The following is a 25,197-nucleotide window of genomic DNA, read 5'->3' on the forward strand; positions in this document are numbered from 1 at the left end:
ATAGGTGTAGCAGCAGGAAAAACTCCAGTTATTATTCCCAAATGATTATAGGTTTACTTATTAATCATTTTTAGGGGATTTAATCATACGTCTACAGGTACTTAGACTCACTTAAACCTGCAATAACAGATGCACATTGTTTTCGCCACTTTGGAGCAGTTGAAATATCCTTCCAGCAGTTAGACAGCAACATTATTATTCATTTGGAGCCATGTTTCTGGCTGCCTGTCCATCATTCAGTCACCTGAGGGACATCCGTGACTCTGCAGCTGCTAAATGCTCCACTATATTTACTTGCTAGTGTAGAGTGGATTGACAGTGGCTGGACAGCTAAGAATGAGCGGAAAGTCACTATAAAGCCTCGTACACCAGACTCCAATCACGCTCAAGTTTACTTCGTTTCTTTTGGGTTCACACATGTGGCATGTCATATCAATCTCAAAAAGACTTTCACATGGTTACATAACAGAGAAGAAAATCGCAGCAGAGGAGCTGTTCACTCTGATTCTGAGTGTCAAACCTTTTAACACATGGTGCCTCTTGTTATTTTCTTCCTTTGTGTTCTGTCTGTTTGAAAAGTGTGATGCCTAATAGTCAATATTTACACGCATGATCTTAAAGGTCAGCCATGATGTCATTTGACATTTCACATTCAATACACTTTAGCTCATACATAACCTAATATGATAGGGAGATGATGTGTTTGGTGTTTGTGTGTGGCTGCAGCAACTTCACACGTTTTACAAATACTTTGTGAAATGAATTATTAGAGAGAAATCTGAGAAATATTTTATCTTCACAGCCAGTGTGATAATTAGTGAGGTGCTACCACAGAATCAAATCTCATACCCGCTCATACAACTGTGTTTGTGGCAAGTCATCAACTCTAATTAACTGTGGTCATGCACAGCTCATCCAAAGAGGGTAACAGGAACCAGGATGCATGAGCTGAGCAGGCCGACAAAGACCACTACTAACAACTAACAACTAGATCTTCCCATTATTCTCATTCTTGTTTATTCTGATTATTGGACAATGTGGTCTGGTCTTACACACACAAAAAAACTCTGAACTGAGACAAATCTCCGCCTCTGTAACCCATTCTCCATGGCTAATCATGTGGTTAGTGTGGCGCTCTGAGAGTTGATTAACTTTATTCAGGCAGGCTGCTGCCGGCTGAATACCTGCACATATTCCAGTCATTTCTTGTGCACGCAAAAAGCACTGGGTGTCCGTCTTTGTTCAGCACAGAAAAACAGACATCTTCACACTAAAAATGTCTAAAAATCATCTTACAAGACTGAGAGATTGACCCCTCTCACCCCTCTGACTATTACCATCCATTAAATCCACAATTCTTCAAATTGTGAATGCTTTCTTATAATTACATGTTCCAAATGTTAATGCCAGACACAAAGGAAAAAAGGATAAAAGTACAGAGGATCTAGATAAAAACAAAGGCAATGAGTCTACGTCATATAATGGCTGTAGCAGAGTTTGCTTCAGTGCTGCAGGAGAAAAGAAAGAGAACCAGTTAAACCATTTCCTGAGGGTCTTACTCCTGCATCCAGCCCTGACAAGCTACGACTGGTAGGCTTGCCTGTTGTGACTGGAGCCACAGGCTGCAGGTCTGTCTGTCTGTTAGAGTGTAAACAATCCTAATAATCTCCCAATGCCGTCGTGCTGGCTCACCTTGTTGGCTTTGTTGCAAACTACAAACAGGAAACTGTTGCGTGTTTTTAGTTTGCTCTTGAGAGGAAACATGCTCTGCAAAAGCCTGATGCAACACAGGGCTCACAACAAGCCTGCGTCATGACTTTTACATTAGGAAAACATTCAGTGAAAAGATATTTAAGCATTGCGACATACTGTAAGCACAGAGAGCAATTACATGCTTATTCCTTTAATAATTCTCTAATGCACTGTACCTTTAAGCAAAAAATTTCATGTTGGTACCCATCAAATATTGACTTGTAAACAATTAATTTCTTGACTAATTTAGAAAATTGTGCGTTTCTCTTCATCAATTATTCTCTAAGTAAAACAATGTACAGCAGGGGCGTGGTGTTGGGTTATGTTTTAACATAATGCACTTTGTTTTGCTTCACATGTATAAAAGCATGAGTGTGGACGTGCATGTGTGGCATTTGGGAAGTGCTGCCATTTCATGTCTGGCTTCAAAGATGATCAAGGTTTTTATGGGAGTAAGCTTGCTGATGCTGAGTCACTGGCACTTTAATATTGCAGATGACAATTCAAAAGAAAATGTCAGAGCAGAGGAAGGAACAAACGTTTTAAAATCACTCAAAGGCTGAATGTTTTTTCAGTCTTCTTAAGAATTAAGCACTTGGGGCACATGCATTAGTACAGAAGTGTGTGTGAGGAATGTGAAAGGCTTGGATAATATGACTTTAAATTATCTTCAACAGTGACTTCACAGTTGCTACAGAACTGTCATAGCATTATAGCATATGTTGTGAACAACATTTATGATGTAACAGGTGTTTTTTAATAAAGAGCGACATGTTGTTTCAAAGAGTCTTCCACACTGTCACAGATGTAGTTCTGTATATAGTGTACTTGTACTTGTTTAGGTGCAAATAAGTCCTGGTTTTATATACTGAGTCTACAAAATAGTGGAATCTGGAAGACTGTGCAAGCTTTAAATTGCAAGTATGGTAGTGTGCAGTGGGTTTGTCAGAGCTGGTTGAAAACCAGGTTGATAGACTGCTAACCTGGTTGATGAGACCTGGCAAGAGTGCATCAAAACAGCAAAGTTCCAGGCCTTAAAACGAGAGCTGAAATGTGCTAAAACGCTCTTGGAGCTGCGATAATTCGCTGGAAATGTGTCACTACAAGTGAACCCTTTCATGTATGATATAGTAATTTTACCCACTGATAATCTAAAAATATTGATAAGTGTAGCTTTAACTGTATGTTTCCCAACAGAAAGATCAAAATGCTGTTTTCAAATCTTTTCTCCACATTGCCAATGATCATTTAGTTATTCAGACCCAAAAGAACTCAAAAACAGCCAGTTTCCTACAACCCTCATAATCCCTGAAAAAACACATGATCTCAGTGTCCTAAAGGATACTGTACAATAGTGATCACATGTTCATTATCCTGCATTAAACACAGAAACTGTGCTTCAGCTTTAGTCTGCATGCTATTGTACAGGCACAGACACATGTTCACCATATGCATCTATGTCTCTGCAGAGCTTTCCAGGAAATAATTATAATAGGATTGGACATCCATTAAGAGAAAACTGGACAGTTGGAGACGAAGGGATCAAAGGGGGGACTAGTGGCACAATGGATACACATGACAGATGGGAATTAAAAGGAAGACTGGATGTAAAGATGGAGGCAGTCTGTCGTTTTCTGCAGTTGAAAAATATGGAGTGTGTGAGTCTATGAAAGCTGTAATGTGGTGTTACACTGCAAGGTGTGAAGAAAGACAAGAAAGGTAAGAAATTCTACTGAGTGTTGACATGTCCTATTTTAGGATTTTAAAACAGTTCTATTTTTGCATCCTTTTCCTGTTATACTGTTAAATATATAAATCCCCCTCCTTCGCACACCCACCTATACATTTCTGCTTCCTCCAAATACCAAAAATGGGCATGCCGTCCTGCCCGTGTCCCAGTGTGAGAGCATGATGGCAGAATAGCCCACTGTGCTGGTTCTCACCTCAGTGATGATTCCCACCTCATCAGATCTCTGTGCTTTTGACTCTCAGGCAACCAGCACTGTTACTTCTCAGTGAGGTAGAGCTAAGAATAGACTAGAACAGCCTCTTACATAACGCAGCCGCAGTGCATTCTGGGATGGGATGGCTTTGCTTTGCCAGCAGCGGGCAGCGAGAATCGTCACTGCTGTGCTGCACTATTTTCTCTGCTGTGCAAACAAACTGAAGTCACTTAAAATTCGTTCAATATTCTAAAAATCCTATTTTATAGCGTGACTTGTTATGATGTTTCTAAATATGACAGAATCTCATCTGTCAAACTGATATTTAAATATTCTCAATTGTTTAACCATGTAAAACATAAATAATATATAGTTTATTCATAATTAAAATGTAAAATTTCAATGTATATACAAAATATTCACCACCAGTTGTTAAGCTAATTCTTTTTGCACTACCGTTTACATTTGCACTATTACATTCTCAATGTTTCATTGTTTAGATTGTAAAGTTTTTACTTAGTTTGTACAGTTTTTATTTAGATTGTACAGTTTTTATTTATCTCTTTTTTATATGTCCTGTCACAAAAGGTTGAAGAGTAACGCAATTTTGATTCTCTGTTTGTCCTGTACATACTGCAGAATTGACAATAAAGATGACTTTGACTTTGACTTTGAAATGAAACAAAAACTCGAACTAGAATTTTGATTTAAAGAATGAGGGTGGCTATTGTCTATATTTGAGTCGTTTTCATGAATCCCATGAAAAGGCCAAAGCAAACAATGTATTCTTCCATTGCCAAGTACTACTTACTGCAGCTCTAAATCCCAGGCCCATTCGCTCTTACTGAAGATGTAAATCCTTTTTGTCAGCTACAGCAGACACATGTGCTCTGTAAATTATCACCCTGTCATCCCCCTTTGACATTAAAAAACAGAAATCTAATAGGATAAATTAATATTGAATATTTTTTGCTTCATGACAGAAACCCCTTTTTTACTACATGGATGGAGACTTTGTTCCGATAAAGCAAACTGAATCTTGCATAAAGCAGTAACTTCAGTGTTCTATCCAGACAGCAGCCTGCTCAACACGACTGAGCAACAACCCTCATTAGCTTCCCTGCTAAACCTCCTTCTTATCGATCAACATGCGTTGTAGCTACACAAAAATCCACGGGGGAAAGGTGCACTGCTAATGTCACGTTGCAGGCTAGGCAGCTAATTAGCTGCTCAGCTGCAGCACATAAAAGTCCCCGTTGATGCCACTTGTGTAAGATGCTGGTGTGCTCCTTAATATTCAATTCAACTACCAGCACACTGTCTGCACATGACATGTTGGGCACATTACAGCACGTTTGTTCACTCCGTCTCTCGTTCTGTACAGTGTAACACTGGCACTCAGCCCGCCAGCTGCTGTCAATCAAACATGGACACCAACTCGCCCCTCCAGCCGGCTGAGACATAAGGGAGCATTTCTTATCTATTTCCACAAAGAACTTTTTAGATAGATAGATAGATACTTTATTCATCACCAAAGAGAAATTTGTAATCTTCCTTTTAATAATAAAAAAACTAATAGTAAAATATTTTAAAAAGCTATTGACATTAATTTTGACAACAAAAAGGGATGACCAAATGTGATCTGGATTTTAAAAACTGGTCACAAATGTATGATTTGATATTTGAGACAGTCTTTTGTATTGTTTAAGCCTAAACTTCCTTCAAGTCTGCTAGAGTTTGTGAGCCCTGGAAGTGTCTGAAGACAAAGAAGATGGCTCATGTAATATGTTTTGCTACAATGATGGAAATTAATTCCTGATGAGTGAACACAAGTGTGGAAATGGATGATAAACTGAATCACCTGTACTGTGCTCTCTCCTTTCCTCTTCACAATCTACACATCTGACTTTAAACACAGCATAACAGGGGAACATAGTGGAATACAGGGAAGTCATCAACAACTTTGTTGACTGGTGTGGACTAAACCACCTGCACATTAACACCAGCAAGACCAAGGAGATGTTGATAGACTTCCACAGGAAGGGGTCACAGATCACACCAGTGAGCATCCAGGATTTGGCCATTGAGATCGTGGAGGAGTATAAATACCTGGGTCTAAACAACAAACTGGACTGGACCACCAACACAGATGTCCTGTACAGAAAGGGCCAAAGCCATCTCCATCCATTGGAGTATGTAGGACACTGTAAAACACTTTTTTTTTTTTACTCTGTGGTTGCATCTGCAGTCTTTTACACAGTGAAGGAACGCTACTGCAGGTCCTTCATATTAACAGCCGTCAGGTTATTCAACTCAGGCATTGTATAATGTAGGACTGTGTTCACATACATGTGTTTTTTTTTTCTTTGCACTACTGTAAAACATCCGTCTGTCTCATACATGCTATGACCTGTGCAATATTTCATTCCTTTTTCCTTAAATACTACACTATGCATATATTCTTTCCACAGTGACACATATACATCTGCATCTACTGTGCAATAGAGCAAATACTGTACTTAATTTATCCATAACCACGTGCAATTTTTGTGTCAATCTATGTGCAATTTTTTCAATATTTTATAAGTACTTTGCTCTGGCAATATATTTACTTTATATATATATACATATATATATATATATATATATATATATATATATATATATATATATATATATATATATATATATTGCTTCATTTGTTTACTTCATCGTGTTGGTGTATGTTGGATCAAATAAAAATAAACTACAGTGCCCATGTTCATTGCAATGTCACTAAGCAGCAATGTAGGTCTACAGCACAGAGGAATAAGCTTCAGTATGTTCGACTTTGGTTATACATACAACACTTGTTGGCAGGATCCATTTCTTGTGGGTTTTGGTCTTTTCAGATTTCTTGACATTAATAAAAATAGATAATATCACCACTTGTCCTTTAAGATTTCATTTTAGTGATGAGTTAATTATAACAACCCTTCATTTAGAAGCTGAAAGATGAATTCTAAATCCCAGCAAGGACTAGCTGCAGCTTTTATTGTGTGATACCTTGAGGTGTTGGGCTATAATTATAAGCAGGCATATTTGTGTATCCTTCCTCCGCCCACTTGCCCTCCCTCCCTGACCGGCCTGTTATTGTCTGAGGGTGGCCAGAGTCATGGCAGATGGTCAAGAGGAACTGCAGCTCACCTCGCCAGCACCAACGGAGGTAAAGGTATGGGGGAGAGCACTTGGCCATTTGACAAAGAACACTATGTTACTATGATGCTGTACAAACATACACCTCACACACACACACACACACACACATGCACACACACGCCATGTTTCTGAATCCTTGCATGGACTGTTAGCACCCAGATGGTGAAATTTCACTTCTATATTTCTGTCACAGTTTTGTCCAGGAAGAAATTGTCAATATAATTTTCCAGATGGGACAAGAACCATGGGAAAGAACATATTAGTCCTCTTTGGTGTTTAAGGAAGCTTTAAGAAATGTCTTGTTTCATCTTTTCCATTCCCAGCCTGTTTGAAAGTGATAGGCCTCTTGAAGGATCAGTCAATTGTCATTCATTAACTTTGAGTAAATGCATGACTGGAAGGTCATCCACACTCCCACCATCCACTGAGAGCTTAGCAGCTTCATGTAGGAACTATTTCCAGCTACACAGTCCGGTGGGGGTGAATCAAAGTAATTATAGTCTGCTGTTTCTGTTGTGTGAGAAGAAAACAATATGCAGTCTCTGGATGTGATCGGCCTAATATAGCCTCCTTCATGGTGTGTCACAGCTTGACTGTTGGTGGGGGTGGGGAGGGCGAGGGGAAGCTTGTAGACCTCGGGAAGCAAGGAAGGAGGAGCAAGTGAAGGCAAGGTGAAGGGAGGGAAAGAGCTTGGGGGTGCGATGGGTGGAACAGGAGAGGGAGGAGAGAGTCGGACAAGCAGGGAAGGAAAACAAATGAGTCATGGAGGGGAGACGCAGTGGGAACCTGGTCAGAACATACCTGAAATAGCAGGTTTCTAAAAAAAAACAGCACCGATGTTCTGCCAGAGTTGAGCAACTTATTCGAAATTTGTAATCAGTTACTCATTATTCATTGAAAAAGGATTCACATCACTTTACTGATTACTCATTGGAAGTAATCAGTTAGCTCAGCTCCATCAAAGGTTAAATGTTAGAGCCACTACACCCACATGTGCAGAGGTGGAGTCATTTTCACTATTGTAGAAATAAAAAAAGAAGACATTGGGGTTTAACAGGCAGACAGTCCACAGTCTGGAGGCGTTTACTGACCAGCAACAGCCATTGTGACTGCTAGCATTGACCAGTATTTATGTTCCTTTTCATCACAAAGAAGTAGTGTGAAAGATTACTATTTGAAATTCAGGAATTACTTTCCGGGTACTGAGCCTGGTAACACTCGGTCCCATCCACAGTCTTGCTCTCGACCTGTCTGCTGTACTATGAGGAGTCTGATGGAGGGTCAATATCAGTTTCAGTTCTGTGTATTCAGAGGACAGACAGGAGTGGGGGGTGTTAGCATGGCACAGGGAAAGGAAATGTGGAGAGGAGGAATTTAAGTCTCTAAGTCCAGCAACCTCAAAGTTGTGTGTTCTGCCACTGGCTAGCTCCACCTCAGCTGGTATTGGTTCAGAGTCGGAAGGTTTTTAACCCAATGCCGTCGCTGAGGACAGAACGTCTGGAGAGTCGCCTGATGTCACCGGGGCTAAGCTAGTCGTTGATGCTACGCTTCTGAGTTGTTGTATCTTTGAGGAGCTGGAGTAAATGAAACCATGGTTGTTCAACCCTGAACAATATATGGTTTCAGAAGCTCATTGCAGGTTTTCAGTGTAAGATTTCAATCTGGAAAGAAACTAAAACTGTCAGATGAATGCAAAAAGTCTAACATTTCCTTGGGAAATCTATCTATGAAAATGAAAATACTCAAGTAAAGTACAAGCAAGTCAAAATGATGCTTAAGTATTGTACTTCAGTAAATGTACTTTGTTCCCACCACTGCTGATAAGACCAAAACCAGCTGACATCACACAAGGGCTTCTGAGATTAGTAACTGCTGTAATCACTGACTGTATTTCCTTGCACTACTTGTAACTGTATGCTACTGAGTGCTGCTGCCCAGCACAGTTCGCAGCACACTCCCAGTGCAATACCCACATTTCTATCTCTGTAGCTGTTGCTCGCTACATCCACTTTATTTATGCACATCCTTTCCAGCCCAATCCACAGCAGGAAGTTGAGGAAATCTGATCCAGGAGCAAAGAGGAAATGAACAGGGGAGGGGAGCGATGGTGCAGAGATAAAATTTGAGGAGGAGCGTGGTGATGGATACGTGAATCCTGTTCCAGCCAGCAGCTCTGGCCCTCACTATGTTTTCCTCCACCCCTCTGACTGTTGTCTATGGACTTTTGACCCCGCTTCACTCACAAATTCAGACAGGTTGACTTTTTCTTTCTTCCACAGCATACCTGGAATCCTTAAGCTTGATGTCCACGTTTTCTTTGTCGCATTTATTCTAATGTAATTTACAACCTGATGCCACAACACAAGGTGCTCTGGAAGATCACTTCATAACACAGTGGAGCACAGTAAGAGATGATGTTCTTGGGATTTGTTACACTGATCCTCTAACCTAGCCTTGCATTATGGTGGTGTCGAGGCACTTCCGGAAAGTCTGCTCTGACATTTGACCTGAGCCCATTTGAACCTGAATTGTGTCAGTTCTTTTTGTAAATGGGTAACTGACCTGACACTGAATTTTAGTGTTCAGAATGAGTGGGAAGTCATTCTTTAAAATGCAATGTGCAGTTTTAATGTTTAATCTTTATAAAAACATTTCTCTTGGGAATTCATGATTTCTAATCCATCAACATACAACACAAGAAGAAAAAGAAAGTGCTGTACAAGAAAATTATGGAAAAAATATTGAGTCCCGGCAAGTTTTTAGACTCATCAGAGCCTGAGCTTTCACAGCATTAAGCAGGTATTTTCTTCCAGTTTTTGAAGTGTTGTTTAAATGCACGTGACTGTATTACATTTTATACAATACTATGTTTCTATAGGCTGTCTCTGTGTGTCTGTCTGAGTTGTTGTTTCTGTCCATGCAGAACAAAAGCCAGAGCAGAAACACAGTGACTCAGAGGACTGAAGTTTCATCACTGAGGTCAGAAGTGCCCAGGGCATCTTTCACTCACTCTGGGTAACCCTCGCTGATTGCATTATCTGCAGCAAATGGATTTAAAAGCTTTAGTTTATTGCACCAGAGAAAGCAACTGTCATAAACAATTAGTTGTATGATAAACATGCAGGCACGCATACACACTGGCAGAAGCACGCGAGCACATACACGCTCTAAGGCACGCAGAAACTGAGGCACGTAAAATGCATACCTTGCATGGAGACACACAGTTTCTCTCTGAAACTAGAGCACTTGTCTCTGAGCCCTATTTCCAAATAGCATTAGTGGGAGAAGCTAATTTAATAAAGGTTAAATCCTGAGGGACAACTCTGGAGCACAAAGATTCCATCACACACATTCTAACATGCACAATCTGCACGAATTCACACAGAAATATTTATGTATTTTACTAAAACTGTCTCTAATAGATGAAGCTAGTGGCCCAAACCTTATCCTGTAAACTTATATAAGTATATGTATGTACAGTATGTATATATGTGTGTGCAAAGTACAAAAACATCTGTCTTTCAGGCCCTGTTTACACCTTGCATTAACATGCATGTTGGGTGATCTGATCACAAGTGGACAGCTCTAAGTTACAGGTGTGAAAGCACCCAAGAACACACTGAGATCTGCCCGGTCAGACTACATTCAGAGGTGGTCTAGGCCACATATGGTCATATTCTTTTCGCAGTTTGTGCACAAATCTGTCCTGGGCCACACTGAAGGTCTACGTCTTTAGTCTAAGCACAAGCACATACTCATTCAAGCGCCAGTGGCGTGGCATCATATTAATGTGCGCAACAAGAAGAACAGGGAGGTGAGCTCCGATCACAACTGGAGACGGATTCTAACGCCAGGTTTGAACTGACGTAGTAAGAACTGTCCACTTGTGATTGGATCACCCAAGACACATGTTAATGCAAGCTGTAATCAGAGCCTTAGTCTCACAGAGGAATGGGAATTATGGGGAAATATTGCAATAATTATCATGGTGTTTCTTTGTATTATTATATAACTATCTGACTAATATTTGGCCACAATAATATATAAAACCCTCTACGCTGCAGTGCAGCCCAATATAAGTGCAATGTTTTAAATAAACTTCAGAAACATTGAAGTGATAATAATAAATTAATAAAAGAAGTGATAATTCAACTCTGTACTCGTTTTTTGGCTTGTAGTATGAGGTGTAGTTGTACTGGACTGTAGGGGTTTTAAAAATTGTTACTGCAAATATTGTTTTCTTGATCAACTAAACAGTTGAAGATATACACAGAAGTATCATACAGCATTACATTGGTCAGGGGTTTATGTATTTTTCCTGGTCAGTCTGTGTAATGAGATAAGGAAGATCTCGTCAAGTGAGGACAGTTTGTTCGCCCTCACTTCTTTAAGACACTACTTTGGAATTATGGCTTGGATTTAGGTCAATAGTTAAGACCAGGCTGATGATTTATAACATGAACGGAGTCAATAATAATTGCTGCAAAGGTTCTCATACGTACAATGATACAAACTTATCTGCCTGTGTGCACAGTGCAGGGTGTAGAGGTCTGCTCTGGATTCTGTGGCTATAAATACCTGAGCATTGAGACTGAATGATCCTGTGGAGTCAGAACCTTTGGAGCTGAAGGGGACAGGGGCAGCAGAACAGGATGGTGGGTAACAGCTAAAGGGCCCTTAAAAAAAGGGCCTCAAATCATATGGTGATTGGAAATGCATCAACTGTACTGTAAGTGCATTTTCAAATGGTGCTATGTCTTGGTGAAGCACTTCAGCAAGTTGGCATTGCACTTTCATTAAGTTGGAGACTCACAAGAGACTGATTAAAAGTCAAAATCGAAGCAGCAAAGGCCGAGATATACTCACTTTTACCCATAATGCAATGCAATGCGATTTCTGAAGACACTCATTGGCTCCTAAATGCCCAAATCATTCACACTCCACTTTCTCAAGCCTCAGGTTGAGCAGAGCTCCTCGGGATGAGTAAACTAAACTTCATGAGTGAAATTAGAAGATTTAACCATTAAGATTACTGAAGACCAGACACCCCCCACATATTGACTGTTAAACAGATAAAGTCAGATAAACAGACACAGAAACAGAAACCACCAAACAGCGTCTCTTGAGATAGCCTTTCATGTTTTCCACTTTTTAGCAGCCACCGGTCTTCTACACGCTGGGAAAAGGAGGCCCACCATAGGGCAGGGGGAGGCGACGGGTATTCAGTTGGTTGCAATCTGCAACCTCACAGCTAGATGCCACTAAATCCTACGCACTGGTCCTATAAATGCGTTAATCTGTTCCAGATGGACTTCGTGGATCATATTCCATCTTTTCAGTGGTGTCTTGAAAACCCGCTCCAATGAAAATTAAGTTTTTAAATCTTGAGGGGCTTTCCATCATCATCATCATTTATTACTGTTATGTTTCTGATGTTGAAGAGAATATATATGACCATTCTGATACATCAACTTGTTGACAACCCTGTACAATTTAAATGGCTTCAGCTTTCAAACATGTATTGCTGAATTAATTCTATGCCCAGCCAACATTTTTGCCACTGTGTAACATAAGCTAGCTAGCAAAACACAGAACAAGCAGAGGTATGTGTTTTTGTGATGAGCAGAGTGAAAGGTATGTTCGAGCTGCAGGCGAGCAGCAGATGGATGGGTGGAGACCAAGGCGGGGACTATTTGCATATTCATATATGCACATACTAAATGTGGCAAAGGTGTTCCATCTAGCCATTTTAAGACTTTTAATGCCATTTTAATGCAGGTCTGGTTAATTACAGTTCATAACTTATTCATAACCATTAAGATGACTGAAGACCAGACATCCCCCACATATTGACTGTTTTCATGAACGGACACAGAATTCTTTGTCACTGAGAAGCACATTAAACAACATGCTGAATGACAGGCGGACTGTGATGAGAATCGCATCCCAAAGGGATCCCAAATCCAGCAACAACCCAAGTTTTTGCCTGCTCCCCCACTAAAACACAAACACAAACTTCCATCTAAAACAGTTTGTCTCGCGATTTCATGATGCAGTTTTCATGGAAAAAGGGGTGTGGAAGGAGAGACTAGTAACAAGGACTGTGAACTCTGCAAAGAGAGTCAAAAAGTAACCGTGCATTCACACATACAGATACAAAGAGGTAAGCAGTCCTTTTTCTCTCGCTTGTCTGGAGCTAGGATTACACAACAACTTGATGAACTGGATTACAAATTATTCTCACTCACATTTTACAACTTTTTTATTATCGTTTCGACCAACACAGCCACATTTCCACTGCAGGGACAAAGGTATACAGTAAATTAAGCTCTGGGAACAGTATTTTAGCCTCTGAAAAGTCCCTGTTCTGGGGTAAGTACTTTCTGGCAGCATTTTATTTCAGCCACCATTTTTACAAGTTTTCACCCAGAAACCAATTTGCTTTCTGCTCATTGTGCTTCCACACATCAGTATGGAGATAGAGAAGAGAGCATAAAGCCATACAGCCACATATACGCTGTTGTATAGCTGTGTGCAAAAAACATGTGTAAAAATATGTCAGTGGACTTATTTGCTTAATCTTTATTGGTCTTTGGACCATGGTGGAAACGTATGCGAAAGCGTGGGCTGAAGGACCCTTTTGGTTACTTCAAAAGCAGTTTCAGGAACTAAAAGTTGTGTATCTGTAACTGTCCCAGTTCCACCCATAAATTTCACATCTTCAAAATAATCTTATTTAGAACATGTAGTGTAGTGATGTTAGCACTGCCAAAATCATATCTGTAATCAAACCAACGATGGCAATGTTTCTCTACTCTGACCTGAATTGAAGATTGCATCTACACTGGTATTGACCAGATGTTCTAGAACTTATCACTCAGGTCCACATCTGCTTTTTATTCAAGTTCAGGGTCATTTAGCATATTGATGTTTAATATTTTCTCTTTCTGGCAAAAATATTGTTTTTTTATAGTCATTCCCACCACTCCTGATAAGACCAAAAAGTCTGTGTGAACAGATTCCTAGAAAACATGGAAAATCCATAATGATAACTAAATACTGAACTAGAAGACCACCAAGGAGGACCCAAGTGATGCCTCTTGCATCTAATAGACAAGCTTAGTGATTCTCCCTGAGTATCCGATTCTGTAGAGCAGGTGAACTATGAATTATGGACTTTTTAGTTCATTGCTCAGAGGTTGAAAAGCTCATTGATGGTCACTCTCAAGACAGACTGGGCGTCTTGAACTGGGGAGTGAGATCAGATGTGAACATTTTCTGAATTCATTAATAGTCTGCGAGCTGAATAGCTTTGGCCGGCCAGATGTGACCTGTTGGCTGCGATTTGACAATAAAGGGTGGGTTTGACTCTCCGCTCTGTCTGGATGCAGACAGGTTGGAGGATAAAGTCCTTCAACTGCAAACACACATAAGACTGAAAGTGACTGATATGAGTCATCCATATTTATCTTACGCAATAGTTTCTTTTCACTATGTCTTCCCTCCGTCTCTTGCTCTTCCTCTCCTCCAGTTTTTACTTCAGTATAGCCCTGAGGTCTCCATGGAAACAAGGTTTAGTTCAGTCAGCAAAGACGTAGAGTCAAATTGAAGTGAGAGAGAGGGAGAAGTGGGATGAATCGAGAAAACCTTGGCGAAAGCATAGAGTGGGTTATTTTTTAGTGTTTGTGGACGCCAAACACAGGCTGAAACAGCAGCTGGAGGTAACTCATACTAGAGATTAGCCACATTATAAAAATGTACAGTATACTGGTAACACCAACAGTCATGTGCGTAACTAATGGTTTAGGGGTTTTTTTATCTCCATTTGATTGGCTTTTTTGGATGCTGCTTTTCTCGGAAGTATTTTTTTCCACTGTATACAGTCATGTACATTTACATTTAACTACACTTCGAAATATAGAGTGAACGTCATTTTTGCTGTATTGTCAATATTATCACAGTTTTGTTGACGGTAATTTATTCAAATTTTCTGATTTGTGCTGAAACATTTTTTGAGACATTCGTGCCAGTGTTGACTGATTTTGCTCCACTATAGCAAAACTCCCTGATGGAATGCAAGACGGAAAAGAAGAAGAGAGACATGGTGGCATGAGTAAAGTCCTTTCCTGGACATGTCACCTTTAAGTCACACACTCAGCCTCACCACCCACAAAACTGTGCAATGACTAGGAGACATTTTGATGTAAAACATGGCCCACATCATAAATGAAAATGTCCTCTTCCTAGAGAGTCAGAGAAAGTGCACAATAGTTGGGGACTAAAAAGAAACAAACTTTATTTGTTTATTTTATTTCCTTATTTCTTGGAAGTCAGGGATCACATATGAGGCGGATTTCAAACTGAAAATCAAAGCGTCAGATGCAAATATATCCTGACATTCACTCCATATAGACTGAGCTCCAAAATGCAACCATCTTTCAGCAGGATTTCTGTGCCCAACAAGAACATTTTTGATACAGACTGGACTTTCTTAAGAAGCACTTGTGGTGCTCATGAACAGCAGGAGCCAAATGCCTGTTGATACCTGCCAATATGTATATCCTGAATTTATATCTGTAATTAGAAAGACATGCCTGTTAATGAGTACCAACTACAGTGATTTAAAGCTAAACCATTTAGAATCAAAGGCCAAGCAATAACCAGAAAATCATTATTGGAAATACCAACTATCTGCTGTCTACAAACAGTAATATGGTGATTTTCGATAACTATCTATTAAATTGTAGCTCTCTGCTGCAGAAAACCATTAATTTTCAAAAAGCATTATTTAAGTTGAGAAAAATGAATACAATTTAACACTTTAAAGCACATTCAACTGCAGTCTATTCTTTTGCTGTTATAGTATGAGCCACAAACAAGATACTGCCACACATTAAGCAACTAGATTGTCTAGATTGCACCAAGGTCTCTGTTCAGAGATATTTCAAAGATGAGCACAGAGTTGCAGCTCTATCTCCCTGTTTGCTCCTGTAAGACATCCTGTGTCTGAAACAGACTGAAGAATGAATGGCAGATGTTTACTGATTGCCTGTCGGCCTGTTTATACCTCTCATTAACATGCGTCTGGAGTGTTTCAATCACAAGTGAACAGCTCCAAGTTCATCATTTCACACCTGACGTTACAATGCAACTCCATGTGTCTTGAATTCTTCCCTGCTCTATATGATTATCTCAGGGCATAAAATGAAGCAAATATGTAACGAGTGGACAAAGAAAGAAATAATGTGCAACATTTGCAGAATTTAAAAGAAGGCTAAAATAATTCAAAATTTCGTCACAGTCTTCTCCTGATGCAACAACTCATCAATTTTTGAAGGAGTCTGGTGACTTTCTCCAGGCTAACAAGGTAACAAGGGTAACAATGGCACATCTTTTCATTGAAGAAGAGCCCTACTTCAAAGCAGAGTTTTGAAAGGGTGGTTATCATTATTCATGACTTTAAACGAGGCAGCCACTAATTCAGTGTGGGCAGCCCACCTCTAGTACACTTCTGGAACCCACAGCCTATTGTTTATCACGCTTAATATGTCTACATACTTTTGAGTTATAGAAATCATAACTTGCTCAGCCTTTTCTGGCCGCTCCCTGTAAACAGGTAACAGGTGGGTGAATCCCTGAATTTCTGTTATTTTGTCATTGAACACCCTCCTTGGAAGTTGCATCCTCATTCATCTCCTTTGACTCACCTTGCACGCAGAATTTGAGCTCTTTAGCATCTGTGACGGTGCTGGCGTGCATCCTGTCAGGGACCTTCTTGCTCATGCGGTTGTAGTTCCTCCTCTTCTTCGACTCGCCCCACAAGTTGGACCCGCCATGCATGCTGGGAATGTTGAGCACAGCGATGCCTTCTAAGGAGGTGTTGCTGAGGTCCAAGATGATCCCATCACACTAAGGGGGACATAAGAGAGTAGACAAAAAGACAGGAAGAATGACAAAAAAGAAGAATTATTATGAAGAAACATTTAAGACAGAATCTCAGAACACACAAAAAATTCAATCTGACATGAATGCTTTACTTATCACTAACTGACAAAGACATAATTGTTTCGTCCTCATGCTCCCCTATGTGGACAGAAGCTGCGAGATGACAGCCTTCATGGTGTGTGTGTTGCACCACACAGACTCATTTGTGTAAAGTTGAGGTCAAGTCGTGTTTATGCAAATACAGATACAGCGAACGGTTCATCAACTCGCTGGAGTATATCCATCATGCACCGTGCGGCCATATCTCCTGCTCTCCATACAACAGGGAGAGTGCAGAGCCTGAGATCTGCCCAATCTTTAAAGTGGTGGATTTGGTGGTTCACTGTGTCATATGCAGCAGACAGGTCTGGGAGTATGAGGACAGAAAGAAAGGAGTTCACATGGCATGGAGCAAGATGCAGAGCATCTGTCGTCACAAGGTGGGCCGTCTTAGCTGAGTGGTCAGCCTTAGTCTGAGAGGTTGTTCTGTGAGAGGTATGCAGACAGTTGGTTAAAAGCAGCACATTCTCGTGCCTTGAGTCGAAAGGGATATTGCTAACTTTCTTTTAAAGAACACAGCTAAATCCTCTTGGAGGAGATGTGAGGGAGGAGGAGCGGGAGGTGGGGTCCGGAGCCCATAGAAAAAGGTCTTGAAGAGTTTTCTGGGATATGAAACAGAAGTCTTTTAATTTTTGGTAAACTACCTTGTTTCATTTGAATGTAATTTCAATCAGTTTTAGGGTAATTAATACATGATTTTCATGTTCTGTTGATATAAGATCATACAGCAGGACTGAAAAAGCCGTCTGATCAGTGTGGTCACATGCACTTACAGTAAGTAGCTAGTTTAGTGTCAGTTTTCTGCAGTAACCCAGAAAACTGACAGTAACCCACTGAAATGAACACACAGTAGTCTGTAGAAGTCTAATTAAAAATCGACTACTTGAAAAATGTAGACACTTTCTTGCAGGAGGGAAAAGCTATGCTCTCACAACAGAGCCTGTCCTGTATGTTAGGCCTGGAGAAAATGAAAAACTCAGGAGGCAGGGTCCACTTCAAGCTGAACTGGTGCTGTGTCTCAGTTATTATCCAATAATTTCACTGAGATTTGTTTACGGCCATTCCTTGTGTAAAGTGATCCTCTTAGCTGATATACATCAAATCACCTTAATTGTTCAGTCTCTGTGCTGTCACTTAAATCTATACAGCTTCGTAGCTTCCATTATCTCATCACCACCTGTGTCAAGGCCCCATCAAACGCTCCCTTTCCTACCTCTTTGTAGGGCTTTGCTCCTATAAATCAATCTGATCAACAGGGTCAATGTCAAAGTCTTCCATCAAATAAGGCTTCTGCAGCTTCTTATTCTGCATGAATCTCTCCTGATTCAACTACAGTTAAAGCAAGTAAGTGTCCAATATAGTGTTTGTTGTAGGGGTCGGATTACAGGCCTGACGCATGTACAATAATTAAAAGTAAACAAGGTTACTACAGGGCATGTACATGATTTTCTGCATCACCAGATTTCTCTGAGTAACATAGCTTCTTAGGTGCATTTAAATGTACTGAGTGAGAGGAAGCTAATGCTAACATCTAAGCGGCTAAGGCATTACAGCTGCAGTGCATGAGCTGTGGTATCGGAGTAAAATAGCTGTCCACGCTTGGACCCACTTTGCACACCAGTGATTTATTTGACTGACTGCAAGACTGCAAGATTTACTTTGGCCTGGCGCTTTACCTGGACCGAAGCCAAGTGTGTAGTTGTGGGAAGCAGCAAAACAGACAGCCATAGAATAAGTCGGTGCCATGTCAATACATACTGTATGATGCTAATGGATATATAGTAAATATATGATATTTGGCATACTTGGCCTAACTCTGAATTACATTCTGTCTAGCCTCATCTGGGTTCATCAAATAATTGAATGTCAACAACACATTGCTTTGACTCAGCATGCACTTCTGATTCATGCTGAGTCAAAGCAGCCGCAAATGTACTTCACTGTGCGCTCACAACGTGCAGGCAAACCATCACATAAAGTGTGTGTGTGAAAAGATAAATAACACATGGAATACAATGCATCCTTGTGCGGTACATATGTGCAAAGACACACAATCATTGCTATCCTGACAGGGTCTGTCAGTGAGTGCGACTTAGAAGATTTCTACACTTTTCAGAGCTGTGCAGCGCCTGGGTCTGGACAGCTCTGTGAAGTGTATACAGAGGTGTGCACACTGTTCTGTGGTTCGTACCTATCCTGAACCAGTAATCCAGTAACTGAGACCATTTCATTTTAACGTCATATTTCATTCTGGGCCACTCATGTACGTTCATTCTGCTTTTCACATGCTGTATATATATTTTCACTTACCTTTATACAGTACACACTACCTTCAAACACATGCATGTATTTTCACTTTTGCACTTGAGCCTTGAAACAACCTTTCGTTTGTGTCTTTTTCAGAAAAAAAATTACTGTCACAAATGTTGTCACACTCCCACACTGTCGCACTCACTCACATTGGTGTTGGTGTATTTAGCTAACAGATAGTAGCTTCACTGCTTTCTGCTCTGTTTCCCTAGTCAAAAAGTCCAGTCCTCGCTTGTAAGGTCATAGTAATACAAGCCCAACAATTAATGCAGCTGCTTCACAGTAAAAGCTGTCAACACTCCCTCTCTGTCCATTTCTGCCTCTGGCTCCCCACTCCCCAGTCTCTCTGTCTGTGTTCATGTGTCTGCCTTTCTACACCCTGTGGTACAGCACCTCTTACCAGATCACCTCCTAAAGTTTCCTGGCTGTTCACATCACCTGACCACCCTTTTGATTTGCAGCCTATCACAGTTTTTCCCCAGTTTCCCCCAGTGCATTCACATAGAGGAGCTGCTTTGCAATCTGATGCACAAACAGATTCAGATAGAAAACAAAGCTTTTACGAACAGATTGCCTACAGGGGAAACATTACATGATGCTTTCTTAGAGACTCCCACTTACCTCACATGAAAAAAATCACTGACATATAAAGTGTACTTCAGATTAGCAGGGGTTATTTGTGATTACTGTTCTTCTCAGTCTAGTCAGTAACTTCAGATGAAGTGACAGGAGCTTTTCAGCCTTGTATCTAGGGCCTGTCATAACTAATGATTAGAAATATTTTTACCAACGTAACAACAGAGACGAGGGGTGTTCAGTTGGTTGCAGCCTGCAACCTCACTGCTAGACACCACAATATCATCCGCACTGGACCTTTAAAGATTTATGTCTTCAGTAGGAGCCAATAGAATTGTGGCGGAGGGCAACAGAATAAGAAGATACAGACTTGCACGTTTTGGATTTGTTGACAATGAGAAAACACAGCGTTATGCCAGCCTTAACCTTAAAGAAATTAGAGTGTTGACTAAGGCAAACATTTGTGAAGAAGATACAATATTTTTAAACATAGATGTAAATCCAGAAACCCCCTAACTAATGCACCTTTTTTTAACAATGAATATAAATATATTTCCAAAATGGTCAAACTGGATTTTTTTGAATTAGTTGAACGTATGGAGGGAATGAGCTTGTTTGCAGTCCTCCCTAACAGTTCCTGAAAAGGTGTGTTTCTTGTGTTTTCTTGGAGTCTAGCTGTGCTTTAAGCACCCAGGTGACAGATTATGCAGCGCTGTGTGACAGAATGAGGCAATCAGAGACTTTATGGAGCATTAATCTGATGATGTGCTATGAATAGCCCACCTCATTAATATGAAAAAACTACTTTGTTGGAAATTTCTGCAACACTTTTTAGAAAAACATAAAAGAACAACAGCACTTTAAAGTCTGTCAGCAAAAAGACAGAAAAGCTAACTTCTTGACATGTTGTGTGCACCAGATGTTTCATCTTTTACTCCTTTTTGCATCAAATATGGTATATTCTTGGGGGTTTAAAGATATCTTTCCTCATTTCTGTCATTTACACAGCCAGTCACTTTTAGTCATCCACTCTGCTTCTGTGAAACAGCTTTGATAAGCCTGGAACTCACCTCGACTTCTATGCATTCATTGAGTTTCTTGCAGGTGGCAGATATGGTCTCAGTGGTGCCAAACTCAAAGTACCAGAGCTTGTTCTTCATTCTGAGGAGCAAGAGGGGAAACAGAGGACAGACATGTTTTTGACTAACACAACAGAAAAGATTCCCAGACCTAACTTTAGCCTGCACGTGAGTGCAGTGTTGTGAGCCCGCAGCGTGATTTGTTCAGGGCGCACTGAACACATATTGAAGCTGTCCGGTGCCTCGAGTCATCTCACATTTTGAATCTGACAGCTCATGACAGCTTGCGGCCATGTGACCACAGAGGTCAAAGCTCCATCGATGCACCCTACAGCCTTAAAGTGCAGACACTGGCACTGGCGGCACTTCTTGCCAAATACCCCCCCACAAAAAGTTAACCCCACCATCTGTCACACAGGCGTTCTGCTGTTGTCCGCTCTTTCATTGAGACAATGCACATAGTCGCCTCAGGGCCCTAAGAGCTGAGCTGAAAAGTCAGCATAGCCTCTGGAGGGGACACAGGGGGAAACATTGCTGGTGGAGAATATAAGAGGAGTGTAAATATTATTGTGATTCACAACATTCAAAGCAACCCACGGGACTGACTGGGCAATGGTTCATTCCTACCCTGCAGAGGATTTGTCCGAGGTGACCTAATGGATGCAGTTTTGTTTTCATCCTGATTTCATTTGTTGCAGTTTTGGGACAGACCAGCGTCTGAATAACAGAGCTGACAGTCAAGGTAGGATGTCAAGTCCCAGCTTGACCAATCTGTAAATATCAACAGAAAAGCACTGATGGTGTGTGTGTTCAGAGTTTCCAACGGTTGTATCTGGACTGTATTTATATCGCGCTCTTCTAGTCTGACGACCGCTTAAAGCGCTGTTACAACACAAGTCTGCCTTCACCCAGTCACACAGTGGCAGCTGTTAATGCTCATTACGGGCATTAACACATGCTGTGCATCGGTGTGTGAGTGTGCCCAGGGACACTTCGAGATGCCGAGGCCGGAGATCGAACCACAAACCGTCTGATGAGTGGACAACCCAGTGAGCCACAGTCAGTTGTTACGGGGAGGGGGGACCAACTGGCTCACTAACTGAAGAGAACTGGAGGTAACTGTGGAAACTCTGTCACAGAATGGTGAAGGGTCGTAATTCACAGTGGCAGTCTGTGGTTTGTCTCTACATGTTAGCTGAAGTTTTTCTTTATTCTTTATTGGATCCCCATTAGCTTCCACAAGGTGGTCGCTAGTCTTCCTGAGGTCCTTATTGAAACAACAACGAAACACACAAATTCAAATGACACTGCACAAAAAATGCAGTTCGTCAAGCACAAAGCTTGGAAAACATATGAAATAACCCACACATAAAACAACCGACAAAGTAAAACACACGGCACCAAAAGATAAATAAAAAAACAAAAAAGGTATTAAAACAGCAATAACAGCACACCTCACACTGAATGACTGTAAGATGTAACTGACTCCATTCGATAACTTGATGCAGTTAAGGGGTTATGGGCTCCCTTGTGTTATAATGTGAACAGATTCCTGTGGAAGAGCAAGAGTACCTCTGGGAAAAGCCAAGTACCAGAAGCGAGCCTTGATTTTATCATTTTTATCAGAGATATGTGTTCTCAAGAACAAGAAACGTCCACCTCCATAAACCCCCCAGCTCAAATCTATAGATTAGTTCCCTTCACCTTTGTGTAAAGGATGCGCTCCTCAAAGTATAACCAGTATAACTGATGTCTCACCCTGCATTACTCTAGAAATAACCCACTTCATGATATGACAGTAAGTTCACTGGCATGTAGACATGCTGCTGATACTGACAACAAAGCTATTGACACAACAGCGCAGCATCAGGCGGGCATGCCAGTGCCAAGGTTATGTGCCACCTTGGACATAGAACATTTAACCGGAACATTACCTAAAAACACATCACACTGGTTGGATGATTGTTCTGTTATTCTTTTCACTCCTGCACCTTAAAGTCATTCAGGAGATAGAACATACACTCAACGATGAACAATGAACCTAAACTATACGGCAGACATCAAACAAGGCATTAAATTCATTCAGAACTGTTTATTTTACTTGTAAGTGAAATCTCTTAAGCCGCTGTACTTGTTCACATGTTTTTCTACCTGCTAATTGTCTTTCTGTCCCTTGTTCTTTCTCTTTCGCCTTAATACCTCCCCAGAAACCTCTGCTGCTGTCAAATCAGGGGATTATGAGCATATTTGAGATCACAATTAGGAACAGTTGCGATTCTCAATGAGGCGAGCTGCCTAACCTCATTAAGCTGCTTCCACTTGAGACGGCCTGTAAGAAATGCAATTAACTCATGTTTTTCCCCTCTCTTATGGACAGAGAGTGCAGCAGGGAGACAGACTTCTTCCATAAGCCTTTCCTGCATTATTCCCATGTTTCTGCACCACAACTGGTGAAATGGGTTCAAAGCATTCCAGTTATGACAAGGAGGACACTTTTTTCTGGCTGTATGCGCTGAGCCCTGGGGCTTGGACTGCTGAGGGGACGGTTTAGTGTTGGACAGTGTGCTTTGCAAGAGCGGACAGCTGATACCCACACACAGCAAAGTGCTTATTAATTCTATGCAACTTTAATGAGTACACATGGTTTGCAAGATAACTTGTCTCTTTCAAACAGCAACAACTGAAAGAGAATTCAAAGAGCTGGTGGGATCACATCTCATCTGAGAGAGAGGAGAGATTGGCAGCATAGTAAGAAGGGGGAAGTATGTTGTTATGAAAACATCGTTCAGGTGCTTCAGCAAAGCCCGGGGCTCCACAGCTCTCCGGCTGCATACTGTATCTGCAGCACTTATCTCTCAGCCATTGTGCCCCTCCTGCCTTGCTACCCCTCCCTACAGATAAGCATCTCCTTTAATCCCCAATATGAGCAGTGACCCTGTGACCCCACCACCTCTTTCCTGCCACCTCTCCCCCTCCTACATTTTCTGAAATCCAGATACACAAGTGACCAGCATTAAATTCTTGAGGGGGGGGTTTCACGTCACTATTTATGTGACACAACCCCTGCCACTACCACTGAGTGGCAAAGCAAAGCTGCCGTGGGTGTTCTGAGGGTGAATACCAGGAAGGCCGACAAACAACGATGATTCATTTGGTGTTAACTTTTAATTACTGCCTGATTTTTTTCTTAATATGAAATAATGATCATTCGAACTTTAACGTAACAGCTCCTTGAATGTCTTTACTGCACATGGTGTGTAGTCACGGCCAATAATCACGACTTATTGATCAGTGAATGTCTGGAAGGCTGTTCCTGCAAGACACATCTTGTTAGTGGCTTAAATTAGATAATTTTAAATCCTTCTTATGGACAGTTATCTTAATATTGATGAATTTACAGAAACCTTAGTGAAAGTGGTTGAGGGCAAGTCGCTTTTCAGCACTAGCAATGCTTTTTTTTAATCAGATTTTTTATCGGATAAATTTTATTTTAACGGATAAAGAGGGTCTTCGAACCTGATCAACAGAATCCCTGAAGGGGGAGACAGCACTGGCCATGAGGTCAAGAAGGTGTCTGATCTTTGTTAATCCAGGTGTCAGTGATCCATTCTTCAGGCTTGACTAAGCAGCTCATCAAGAGAGTTAATAATGAATACATTTACAAACACCAAGCATGAATATAGTTTTCACTTTGGAAAAAAAAAGAAATGTTCAGTGTATTTCAACATATATAATTCACCTTTCTTCTCATTTTTCTCCTTACTTTTATTACTACCATCACCATTACTATTATTGTCCTACAACTACTGACACAATGATTTAATTTAGCAAGAAATTTCTTTCAATGAACAAGATCATGGCTGTCTAAAAAAGAAATACATCTGTGAGTCTCAGCAGCGGAAAAATGTCTTTAACCAGGGTCATGTACTGTATATGTGTCAGTGTGGGTCATGTGTGATGAGTCACGAGCAGCTTCACGTGTGTACGTACGCATGTTAATGTCGAAAGAAGTCCTCAAACGTGTCTTGTGAATGTTAGCTTGCATGCTCGTACATCTTTCCTAAGAGACCATTTCAGTATTCGTGAGTGATACACATTCATTTGGTAAGACGAATGTGATGAAAAATATCTAAAGTCAAGGTTCACTTACTCAGCTATTGTGGGCTCAAAGCTTTTGGGATAGTAATTGAACATAAGTGAGCCTTAAAGAGGAACTCCACGCTAAATTCTTTTTTTTATTTTTTACACCATATACATAATCCTGTAGATCAGGCATCTCAAGCTGACTCCATAAA

The 25,197-nt window shown here is 40.8% G+C and overlaps 1 protein-coding gene across 2 annotated transcripts in view; it reads right to left on the minus strand.

Moving 5' to 3' along the window:
• Positions 1–25,197, minus strand: part of LOC121616029 (diacylglycerol kinase beta) — a 97,271-nt gene that overhangs the window by 7,696 nt on the left and 64,378 nt on the right. For both annotated transcript variants that reach the window (XM_041950618.1, XM_041950619.1), the window contains exons 21-22: positions 20,894–20,984; positions 16,601–16,802 (exon numbers count right to left, since the gene is read on the minus strand). In XM_041950618.1, the coding sequence (XP_041806552.1) occupies positions 16,601–16,802; positions 20,894–20,984 (293 nt within the window). The remainder of the gene's footprint in view (positions 1–16,600; positions 16,803–20,893; positions 20,985–25,197) is intronic.

Source organism: Chelmon rostratus, chromosome 13 (assembly GCF_017976325.1).
Source record: "Chelmon rostratus isolate fCheRos1 chromosome 13, fCheRos1.pri, whole genome shotgun sequence".
Taxonomy (NCBI): Eukaryota; Metazoa; Chordata; class Actinopteri; order Chaetodontiformes; family Chaetodontidae; genus Chelmon; species Chelmon rostratus.